General features: G+C 35.7%; 1 protein-coding gene across 4 annotated transcripts in view; it reads right to left on the bottom strand.

The window, feature by feature from the left end:
- The window catches only part of FAM135A (family with sequence similarity 135 member A), a 94,555-nt gene that overhangs the window by 44,173 nt on the left and 37,569 nt on the right, over positions 1 to 12,813 (bottom strand). For all 4 annotated transcript variants that reach the window (XM_074895839.1, XM_074895843.1, XM_074895840.1 and 1 more), the window contains exons 4-9: positions 9,835 to 9,914; positions 5,636 to 5,775; positions 5,450 to 5,520; positions 4,952 to 5,125; positions 2,267 to 2,393; positions 1,735 to 1,888 (exon numbers count right to left, since the gene is read on the bottom strand). In XM_074895839.1, coding sequence (XP_074751940.1) covers positions 1,735 to 1,888; positions 2,267 to 2,393; positions 4,952 to 5,125; positions 5,450 to 5,520; positions 5,636 to 5,775; positions 9,835 to 9,914 — 746 coding nt within the window. The remainder of the gene's footprint in view (positions 1 to 1,734; positions 1,889 to 2,266; positions 2,394 to 4,951; positions 5,126 to 5,449; positions 5,521 to 5,635; positions 5,776 to 9,834; positions 9,915 to 12,813) is intronic.

Genomic DNA, 12,813 nt, shown 5'->3' with positions numbered 1-12,813 from the left:
AGCACAAGGTAACAGAAGCATAATTAATATTTACATTACTAGTCCTTTTTTGTTATATCAATTGTCCCAATCAAAGCACATACAAAATAACTGAAATAAATTTTAAAAATATTTGCAAATAAGAAAACAAAGTAATTCTAGCAGAGCCTTAAAAAATAACAAAAAAAAACCCTCCCCAGGAAACAAACCGTCAGCAGAATATGTACAATGAATGTTAAATGTAAGTAGTAATTTTCTCTTCATATATTTATTTTGAGCATTTCTGTTCAAACTCACATTCCTAAAGGTAAGCTAAACTACCCACAGAAACTGCAAAAGTTCTGACTCAAGTTCCACTAAAGCTTATGAAAATCCAGGAACTGAAGGTCCTACTGAAACATATAAGTATCAAGATTTAGTCTAAGCCTATCCTCACAACAATAGTTCCAACAGATTCTATTTGAGAAAAAGCACTTTTTGTCCTTAAAAGGAAGACTAACAGTTGAGTCATTCCTTTAATAGGGTGTTCCCCTCTGTATCAAGATTAAGATAACTGACACAGAAATATTCTTTGCACTGTAACTGTAGCAGTATTTTTGCTTCTATAAAGAAAAAGTCTCAGTTTATATTTTTCTATGAACAGATTTTTAATGCACTCCCTCCCTCAAAAGTTTTTTTTTAAATTAGCTTTTCATTTTGTAATACACAAGTGAAACATTATTTGTTTGAATCACTAATTGACCGCATCACATTTTAAAAATAACTTTCATATCTCAATTTCCAATCTTATTGTTTCCTAATGCTTAGTTTTGACATTGGTCAAATTAAACAATACAGGAATCAATAAATGCTGTCTACAGTTAGTGTAAGTTCCAAAAGATCTATTTTTCAGATTTATATAGAACTTTACATGACTAAAAAGGTGTATGCTTGATGAGGAAAAAGTCTAAATCATCTTTGCCAACGTATTTTCTATTTTTTCTTCCACAGCTCTCCCAGTTCACAAGTTGAGGCTAAACTCTCTAATGTACCTGCATTCTATAGAAATGTAACATGCATTTCCATACTTTATGTTTCATGTAATATTTTTGCAGTTACTTCTACTGAATGTAGTTACTAGAAGATTTCACAGCCACAGAACTTAAATTTCTTTCTATAAGACTGTCGTGTAAGAGTTTAATTTTAACTTTATTAAAGAAATAACTTCTCTGAAAGCATATTTTAACTACCCAGTTTTACAGAAACCATTCTTGTCTATTTAGATTTTTTTCCTAATTCTGAGGTAACTAAGTCTGTTTAAAAAGTTACAGTACAAACTGAGCCAGCAGCAATTTCTTCTTGTAGGTCTTTTTTTCAGGTAAATTTCCACTGTGATATTCTCAAACCAAAGCTTACAGAGTTTCAATTTTTATACAAATAAACAAAGTTTCCTTATAGCAAACAAGTGTAGCATGCTACTTGGATTGAAAGTTTCTCGCTCACCACTAAATATACTGATTTGAAATAACAGAGCAAATCAAGACCAACAAGAAAAATATGTATTTTCATAAATTCAGGCTGTTATCTCCTTTTATTAGTAACGTGACAGTAATTGTTTCTTTTTTATTTTGTTCTTGAGTTATTAAATTCCAGCTCAGTTTGAAAAAAAAGATTTTAGATATAGAAGATGTAAGAAATCAATGCCAGTTTAGTCTAGAAGAGGGGTATTAATAAACATCAACAATAAAGTGATGCATTTTATTAAATTCAACATACCCAGTTCAATTCGGTGAGAAGAGGGAAGCTCCTTTGTTATCATAATGAAATAGCTATGTAACCCTTTGAAAGCAAGCAGCAAACTGGCACAAAGTGTATAGTGGAAATTATAAGCATGACTAAGGAAAGACTCTGAAACAACAAAACTGCAACCCTAAAAAAAAAAAAAAAAGGAAGAAAAAACATGAGACATATTAATTTTGTACAATAAATGAACAGAATAACTGAAAAGACAGATAAGCAATTTGCCTCTTTTCACAAACCTCATCCATATTTCTGCAATTTTCAATGGATTGCAATATATTAAAAAAGAAGGTTGAACACTTAATATTGTAAGCATTCCATCTGTGTGTTCCTGAAGCATGTAACATAGCCTTTTGGAACAAATTTTCTCATTTCCCTTATCAGTGACACACCAAAGTAACTCTAACAAAGTCCATTCATTCTTTATCAAGCAATATTTCTGCAGAAAAGACAATATTCACACCGCCCAACAAAATACAAATAAAATCTTAAACGGAGACATTCTTACATCTGCTGATAACTGTTTTGTGTAGTTATTGCCAAAGACCACACTTTCAAGAGAAGGAATCACAGAGTCCCTGTTCTGTGCTGGTGCATTCCTGTTCAACCATGTATTCTTCACTGGGCGAGGAAAACTGCAAAAAGCACAAATGAACTGGTAATTAGAACATGCTATGTGTTACAAAACTCACAGTTAAAACAAATTATTGATTTTTCCTGAAAAGTAGTAGAAATAAGGATCCTCAGTAAGATCCTGGAAGTTCCTAGCATGATGAGCTGCCCTTTTAAAACCCCTCAGGATGGCCCAGATACCTCAGTTAAGTCTCTGGTGCTGCACTAAGGTAACAGTGCTTCTAAAACAGTTCTCTTCAAAGCAGGTCTTGAGCTAGTTGGGAGAAATTTAAGACATTATTACCCTCAACTGTTGCTATCTCTCACAATGAAGGTGAGCAGACTCTGTGCCAGCAGACTGTGGAAGCTCTTCCTCCTTATTTCCAATGCAAAATTCAACTAATTTAAACAATATTCGTGAAAATTTAAGCCATAAATTTTGTACTGTAACAGGTAAGAAGAATTGATTTTCTGTGAACTTTGCTGTGGGGACTTTACCTCCTAGAAGTGAGGCAGTACAAGCAGCTGGAAAACTGTCATACAAACTGCCATTGATGTTTTCCTAAGAGATGCCTGATCTCTGCCCACTGAGGAGAAGAGCCCATCCTGATCCCCTGGGAGGACAGAGCATCCTGCAACAGTAGCCTTGTGAGAACAAAGAGCTGGGAAAAATGAAAGAAAGATGAATGAACACAGAAAGTGCAGACTTTTAGATAATGGGCAGAAAGAAGCAATTACGGGTTAATAAAAAGAGTAGATTAGGGCTGTACATGGAATTATGTCCTCTCTTTCAAGAAAAGTGTTAATATTCATTGTTCCTGAGAGAAGGTGAACCTGGATGCTACTCTGAAAATGAAAGCACTCAAGAAGTGACCCCTTCCTAGCAAAGGAAGGGTTGCCAATAATGTGAGTGTCACCCAAGCAGAGGAGTAAACTGTAACCCAGGAAAGTTCAAAGGACAAAGGGAAGTGAAGTCTGCAGTGTCCAGGTTTTTCAGAAAGAGGTGCTCCAGAAAATTGTGCCATATATTACAATACGGAGTAGCCCAGCTGAAATAAAATACTGTAAATTTGAAGGTTTCTTCCTCTCTCCACCCCTAACTGATTTAAAGGACAACTTGGATCCCTAAAATGATTTTGTGTACATCAGTAACATTCTAATGTAAAGATAACAGAAGCAGCATGGAAATTGCTGTTTTGATTCAGTATCTCCTCACACAAGCTATTATCAAGTTGAAGTTTAAAATTAAATAGCATTATTGTATCACCACTTGAGAAGCCAGAAACAGAGGAAAAAAATGTAAGAAAACCCTCAGATTTTCTGCAACCTTTTAAAAAGTCATCAGGGACAAATACATTTCTGACTGAAAATTAATAATAAAACTTGTTTTTTGTTTTACAACAATGAAGTGAAATTTGACCCTACAGCAATAGAATGAATACAGGTGAAATGCCTGAATTTCACTTGTGGTACAGTGTGACTTACACTTCATACACATTCTGCTACTTTAAGTCTATAATTTTATCAGATGAAGTCTTCAACAACAATACTAGCTTATGATAATTCCCACCTCCTCAGTACTTGTTCCTCTCCCAAATAATGCTGTGCCATCCTTTCAGATGTGCCGGTTCAGTTACTATATAACCACGCCTAAAACACATCACCAAAACAATCCAACTTGGAGGGGAAAAAAAAAGACAGAAAAATTTAAAAAAGCCAGTTGAATTCTCCAAACCAGCACAGTCCTACTGCACAAAATAGCTAACATACATAGACATACAGCTTTCCATGATGTGAAGACAGGGACAAGCAGTAGGCATATTTCAAGCTAAAGGCTTGGACATTTATGGCATGGCCTGAATTTGAATATGAAGAAACTTGGGGGAAGCAGCATAGAGATTTGAAGACCATGAAAGAAGGCAAAGATGGATATGCTAAAGAAAAAGCTGTGCAAAGAACACTTCATATTTGTGGCTGACTGTATGGTCCTTTTTCACACTTACTTTTGAGATAAGTGAGGTAAACAAGAGATTGCAAAGGGTGGCACAAGTCAACGAAATAAAAGGCTTCAGTAAAAATTAAGCAAAAGCTTTAAGAGAAAATTAAATTCTCCAGCTCCATTTACTTTAAGAAAATGGCAAACACATCATCTGCAGACATCCCTGCCATTACAGTAGTAACTGAAAACTGTGAAGATAGCTAACAGATGTCATATTTGTATTAATGGCACCTATTCCAGTCACTAACTGGAGTGAGCAGCAGATCCTCCTGACGAAGAAAATCTGTAAGTATTTATACTTGCATATTTATATATACAGATATTTATACATTCCTACTCTGGCCTGGAGTATTCTCTCTTCTACACTACTTACTCTTATTTCTAATAAAAAGAAACTCAAAATTTGTTGCAGGTAACTTTGAAAACAAGAAGTTTCTCATCCCTCTGGACCCTGAATTCCAAAATCATCAAAACGATAACTATATTGGCCACAGATTTAACTCCTTCCAAAGTATTCTATTTTTATAACATTTCCATTTGGACACTCAATAATTTATTTGCATTTTATTAATAAAAGATTACCTTATCAATGGCTGATGTAGAGCAACCAAAGAAGCATGAACTATAACCGATATGACAGAAAGGTGGAAGTAATCAAACATAACATTGACGTAATGATGAAGGCCCCGGTGTAAGTTAAAGTGCAACTTTAAAGTTCGGCTACTAATTGGCTGTAGTGTGGTCAGATCATCTGGTCTAAAAAGAAAGTAAAACAAAACAACATACAATTAGAATGATCATACTTAAAGTACAAGTTATCGATAACTGACACAGATAGCAATTTAGCATAGGTCTATACTTTGGAATGCAATGACATCTCCCTCAAGAAAAAGAAGTACAGAAAAAAAAAGAAATCAGAATCAGACAAACCAGTTATGAAATCTTAACAGACTCTGGCACTATTTTGGTTTTTTTACCTTCATATATGTCTAATATGAACACACTATGACTATATATAATAGCGATTTAGTAAATTTAAAAAGTTAACATGTATTGTTGCTTTAATAAAATTAAACTTACGAATAGTCTGTATCTGTGAAGTGTAGCTCTAATGTTAGCAGAAAATTCATTTCATTAAGAGACTCCTCAATCTAAAAAGAAATTGTAAAGCATTAAATCTTTTCAGGTCCCTTATTTATACTAATCAGAATTGCATATAATGAAGAATTAATTATCTGAATATAGTAAAGTTAAATGGCAGATTACCTTCCTCTCATCTAACAGCATTTTTATTTTGAAAATCATCACATCATTCACAGAAACTTCCTCATTTTTGTAAAGAATCTGAAATGTTTTACTGCAAACTATGTTGTCATGGATTGAAGCAGGAAAGGCAAGATCTGCACCTGAAAAGAGAAACAAGTATTAATACAATTGGTCTAGCATCTGGAAACCACAGAGCAGCTAATAAGTGGAACTATCATTCCTATCATTTTCATGATGACTATTAAAACTGTAACACCAATAGTATCAGCAGTTTCCATTTCAGGACTGCATTTTATTTCAAAGAAGTATTGTATCAATATTTTTAATGTAATTTACTTTTAAATATAAGTTTGAACTGCAGAATTTTTGCTTTGTTCCAAATTGGAGTAAGACGTTCTAGGCATCGAAAATTCTAATAAAAATCCTGAAACATGTCTTGTTTCATCCAGCATTCACAGTGATTTGCAAGGTTTAACCACACTGAGAACTTTTAGCTACCTACAGATGAGGCAGAGGTGTTAAATGACATATACCACTCAAGTGAATTAATCAAGAACAGAGGTGGTTCATTCTTTCCTTCTGTATCTTTGCATACTGCTCTGGCCAGACCAGTTCCAAGTGTATCACCTGACCTTTACATTTCTCATTCAATGACACTTCTGCTTTCAGTCCAGAGGCTGCTCGTGAAAAAGAGTTCAGAAATGGCTGAGGAATCCTTTGCTCAAAAATGTTAAAAGACTTGTAGAAGAAATGAGAAATAGTTTAAACCAGTTATTGAGGAAGTATTTAGCATAATAGCAAGGGGCTATCACAGAGGAAATATCATGATGGGCACTAGCCTGTGAAACAACACATAAAAGATGATGGAACTTGGAGGAACACAACTTACAGAAATACCAACGCTTTCTTATCACTCCTTTACAACCAACCTCAAGAACATTAACCTCTTCCAGAACACAAAGTCTTAGAAATTGTGTAAAAGCAGGTGCAAAACATTCTTTTAAAGTATTTTGATATTCTTCAATAAATTACTTCAAAGGAATCCAGAAAATTTAAAAAAAAAAAAAAAAAAGGTTCTGGAAAGTTTGTGCTTTATAGATTTGGGTTCTACAGGCCTCTGACAGAAAAATCACTGTACCTGGCAAACACTCCTGCTCTACAATCTTCATAACATCTTAGTTCAACTTCCCTTCAGAAACTAGAAACAAGTAAGAACACTGGGTTTTGCTGAAGTGCTTTCATAAATATCATCAATTTAGGCATTCTGGACAAAATGCTTACAAAGGCTGAATCATTAAGGTGTAATTCCCCTACACATAATGCCACTTTCAGCTTATATCCACCTGTGTCACCTGTTACAGGTGAAGGGCAAAGCGGGTATGGTTTCACATAACATGTAATCTGATATAACTGCACAGCATCAGCAAAAGGGATCTCCCACTCTGGTCTGATACAAAAGAAGTAACAGAGACACGTGGCCAATGTCCCACTTCCTATGCAGTGTCCAACTCTGAGTTACAGCCCTCAGTTCTGCTGACTTCAGTGTAATGTGAAACGGCACCCTCAGAAGAGAGTGAGAGGAGTCGAAGAGGAAAAGCTGACACCAGGAACAGGCTGAGCCACATCTATGTGGGCAGCAAGGTCTCACAAACATGAGGTCAACAAGGTAGAACTACTATTTTTTAAGTCACCTACATACTGATTGGTCAAGACTATTTCTAGGCTTCTATCCACACAAAAAGTCATCTCAGCAACAGAGAGGAAAAATAGTGAGGAATTAACTTATTCTTGCATCGTAAAAACGGACCTTTCATTCCTAATCTGACTTTTGTTTTTTCATGCAAACCAGTCACAAGTTTCTGATAGAAGGAAGAATTCAGAACAGCTTCAAATCTGAAAACCTCATACAGGCTAGAATTACACACGTTTTTCTTTTAACTTTCTAGAGCATCACATCTCCCTACAAATTACAAGACTGCCAGGAGACCTTCACCAGGCTGGTGCTAAAGCAAGTGGCTTGCCCTATCACAACTGTCATGACACTTGTTCTGGGTCCTGAGCAATTCTAGTGAGCTACTAAAAGACATAAGAAACAGAAATGGAAGAAAATTGGATTTAAAGTATCATGGGATCTCATGAAGATCTGGGAAGGGCTAGGCAAAGGGTGGAAGGAGATACAAAAGAATGGGAAGAAGGGAAAAACTGAGACTGTGTATTTGACTTGGGTAAATAAAAGGAAGAGACAGATCAAAGAAGCAGTCTGCGGGAGAGGGAGAAACACAGCTAAGGTAAGGAAATTGGAGGTGACTTGTGCAGAGACTAGGGAAAGCCAGAAGTAGGCAAAATGACCTGGACTAGGAAAACCATGATGCTGTAAAAGGGGAATTTAGATCAGATAAGTATGAGGAAGACAGAACAAGAGATAGACAGAAAAGTATAGGAAGAAGTACCTAACCAACAGAGGTCATCATTCTGAAGAATGAGAGTTGTGGGCTCCTGTCCAGCCTCCTCTATGGTCAACAAGGAACAGACACTTTCAGATAGTAGGTCAACCCTCTCAGTGCTAGTCACACATAGCCTAATAGCAGCTATTTTCTACAAATAACAGCAGTCTCAGTAACTGGCATCAGCTGTTCCACCACCCTGAGCAGAAGACCTGTGAGTTAGAGCTAAAGCATCCAGCTCTGCTAAATAAATCAAGCAGCTGAAACAAATGGAATGTAGAAGTTCTCAGCAAGACCAAGCACTATCATATCCACAAGGACAAACTAATGCCCTTTCACTGACCAGCTTGTACCCTTCTCTCCACTTTGTTGTGGCACAAACACTACCAGTAACTACCTGAAAAACTAAACAGAGACAGGTGTAAAAAGGACTCCAGTTTTGAGGTTTGGAGGGGTTTGTTTTTTTGTAAAAAGGCTGCTTGTCAGCTGCATCAGTGCTCCAGTTGAGTTCCCTGGCCACAGAGCAATATGAAGGTAAGATGGAGTGGCCAGTGGGAATCATGGGCTGATTTTTTTTTTTACAGTATTGCTGATCTAAACTCACATCAAATTGCAGTCTTAATGTTTACATCCTTTATGCCTAATAATAAGACAAAAGAGCTAACACGTATGTCACAATTTACTAACAAGATTGCAGCTTTCTGAAAAAAATAACTGAAGACCATTCTAAAATATACCATGAAATGGAAAAACATTTTTTCAGCAATATTAAACATATCATTAAGAGACACTATTAAAAAAGTATGTTTTACTGAAGGATCAGTTTAGCAGAGCTCAAATCCCTAAACCACACTAAACTTTGCCTTTGAAGCTGAGTAATTTTGGCTCATGAGAATTATTTATTTATTTCACACAAATCTGAGAAATATTCAGGAAGCTTGACTAAAATTCACTATCTCCACCGGTGCTCTACTCAGAGTTACTTTTAAAACAGCCTCAAAAATTCAGGTTGACTGTAGTAGGTTTTTCTTACTTGCACTCCCAAGAATTTAACCTGACATTTGAAAAATTAATTCATTTTTTGCTTTTCAAATTTTTACAGCATGCTGAGATGTGGGCTTCACAGAATTAGGAGAGCACCAGCAGGTTTCTCCGGTTCAGTTTGCCTGGACAAATAAACCAAAAGTGCGTGCCATATTTTAAAAAAAAAAAAAAAAAAAAAAAAAAAGAAAAAAAGATGAGGGAGCGGGTAATTCTGCTCAAGAGGTTAAATCTATTTTCAATTGCCACCAGATAGCAAGAGAGCAAGTTTGAAAATGGCAAGACTGGATCCTTTCAAAGTCTTTGGAAAAAAAAATAGCTTAGCAATCTGTTTCAGAGTCTATATCTGAAGTTCTCCCCTAATTTGGGGTATCTATTTAAATGAGGTCTGCCCTTGGTGATCCTAGCCTGAAACATGGAGAAGACAGAGTAGATCAGTGGAAAAAACATAAAACTAATATAAGAAATCACTATGTTTTCATACCAACAGAATTAACAGAGGGAAAACAGTAACAAAATTCTGTAATTAACTTTTAAGGCTTATTACTAAGAACAAGCTAGTTTTTCAGCAGATCATGAAACAGCTTATATTTTTATTAATAAAAAACCTAAAAATACTTTTATATTAGTTATAACAATATAAGACAAAAAGCATGCTCCCTTAATTAGCAAGGCAAGATAATGACCACATTTACTAAACGTTTTTGCACTTACCAGTTGCATGTAACAGGCTGGCTTCTAATTTGTGTGGAACTCTTGGAGGAATTTTCATAGATGTACGAATCTGGTAAAAGCTAAAGCAAAAGACAATGATTTGCAACACATGTGGTACAGTACATCTCATTTACCATATACAGACACATACAGTGACAAAGGCAGGAACAGAGAGTGGGAAGGAGGAACAGGTCAAGGAAGTCTGTGAAGCTTAAAACTGTCTTGACTCTTCATCCTGTTGGGTTTTTTTCTTTATCATTAACCAGAGCAGCAGCCAAACCCATGAATAAAAGAAGTCTCAACACAAAGCTAGTCTTTCCACGCCCCACAGTGTCGGGGCAAACATTTATGAAGATATATGGTAAATTACACTGGAGAACTGATGTGAATGACCAAGATTGATCTCAGAAAGATCTACCACATAGCACATCTACAGGACTGCTATAGCCAGTTCTACCCCTGAAGGAGCTATTTGTGAAACTGCAATGTGTCCCCCTGCCTCCTCCTCAGTGTTCCCCAGAAAACACACCATATGCCAAACACTCTCTATGTTGCTTGTGGCCACCAGATATTAAAAAGTACAAATACAGGGTCACACGAGGCAAAATATGACACTACTTGCAGTGTTAAGACATAGTAGTACTATTGCCTTACGCCATCAAAGGCAGGAACCACGGGCCTAAAATTGAAAAAATGAACACAAAAGTCTTTTGGATCTCTGCCCCCATCTTTAAACAGTTTTTAATCTTATTCAGCTCCATACTGTTTCCAACTTTGATTTTCATCTATGAAATCCCTGTCACCCATACTGATTTTATGGAGGTCTTTGCATAACACAAGCACCCACAAATACCCTTAGATGACACATTCTATCTATCTCATCCCATTTCAGACCATTTGTTTTTGTTTGAAGGGGTTAGCTTCAGCTCCTCAGTGAGCTGGCATGACCTACCACACAGCTCCACAAACACCAGCACCAACGAAAGGGAGGGAGCAAGAACATTCACAAGTAGAGAGTAGGAAGACAAAAATGTCTTTTTAGGCAGAAGCATGGTCCTAAATGCCCTTATGAGTGAGTTATACAATTTACCCTTTGTATTCCACTCAGGGTGTACACTCACTCACAACCTTACGGTTCATTTTCATCATCCCCACTATTCAAATCCAAACTACTCTAATCTACTGTGTTGTTCTGATTTGGGCTTCTAACACTTCCAACTAAAGCTGACCATCCAGGATTTCACTAGCAACTGATGCAACTGTGTATTAGCCTAACAATCAATCAATAAAAACCCGCTTAATTTCCTTCCACAAAATTAAAAAGTCAATTTTAGTCTGGTCAAAACTACATATCGAAGAATGCTTTATAATAGAATGTACTTAATGAACCCGTAATATTGCTAGAAATAAGAGATGATAGCAAAATGATTCCTACCTTTTAAAAATCAAATAAAACTTAACCTATTGCAAACTAATAATTATATAATTTGTTTTTAAAAATGCACAGGTCAAGCATTATTCCACATACATTCCTTAACCGATTCATAAACAGTAAATTAATTCATTTTGTACTGGATTAAAAACCCCCCAACATTAAGCTTTCATTGTCATCTTCTCCAAGAGTGTAAGGAATTGAGGATATTAAGAGAGCCCTCTAAACATTAATCCAGGCGGGTGCAATCTAGTACGCTGATGTACTCCTTTTCCCTAGGTCAGATGCGACTTCCATCATTCAGTGACTCATTCACCTATACTGAGGACACGTGATACATCATAATGTATAATGGCCTCAGCAAGGAGATAACTTTCCACCAGCCTCAGTTTCACAGTGTCATTTCTGGATCCACAGTAAACATTTATCAAGAGCCTGACACCCTACCACTACAAGCTGCATCTTCCCATGTTCCAATGACTAGCCTGTTATGGCCAAGCATACTGCTTGTTACTTCAGTTATAAATAAAAGAACGCAAAATCGTTGGTATGGATTATATTAAACATTGTCTCAGTAGTTCAAAGACATGCCAGATATTTTACTTCATCTCACCATAACCTACCAAACTGGGTCACTTTATTAGGCTTTAAAATATCCAAAATCTGCATCATTCTCAGTTCATGTTTAGGACAACATGACAGCTCTACAGAGCATAAATTTAATTAAGGCTTAACAACTTTACCAAATGTGGATAGATTAATGAATTAGGACTATAACAACGTAAAATGAAAGACAAAGGCAAAATAGGAACTGAGCACCAAATGGAAAAAAGGTGCATTGTGATATTCCTATTACTTAATGCAATAAGACTCATTTGCCCCAAAGATGCTATTAAGTAACTGTTTACAATCTGGTCCTCAAAGAAAGCAATCAATAGAACTGTTCGTGCTTAGAATGTAATTTGTGAAACCAAAAGGTTGTTAGGACATCCTTCCTTTTCCTCTTATTACTTGCTAGCAATTAATCAAAAGCAGACTATTCTACCCTTTATCCAGTAAAACCTTTACCTGCCTGATATATTTTAATTTGGGTTAATGGGGAGATGAAGGTGTATTGTTTGCTTGTTTGAGACAGGTGGATTTGATTTTCAGTAGATTTATACTTTAAGTAGTTTATAACATAAAATGTTCACCTGTTAATCTGAATGATAAAATCCTGTAAGAGTTCAGCTCAGGGAAAATATGTAAACATTAATTCAAAATCTTGTGCTCAGATCTTTGAAACAAATATTTAACGGCATCAAGATATTTAAGTAAGAAAAACAACCTCCTACACAGTATTTACCCAAATTATTCACTGTCACTCATCTTTAATCGCCATATATATTAAGGATTTATCTGCAAATGAAGAGCTATGATACTGAAATGGAGTACTTTATTCACAAAGGAATTACATTTGTAATACATAAAATAAGGAAATGCTTTCCAAAGTTAAGATATATAGTCCTCATTTGACAGAAATTTTAAACAGAAATATCAAAAAAAAA

This window comes from Athene noctua, chromosome 1 (genome assembly GCF_965140245.1).
Source record: "Athene noctua chromosome 1, bAthNoc1.hap1.1, whole genome shotgun sequence".
Taxonomy (NCBI): Eukaryota; Metazoa; Chordata; class Aves; order Strigiformes; family Strigidae; genus Athene; species Athene noctua.
This window is presented reverse-complemented; position numbering and strand designations above follow the sequence as displayed.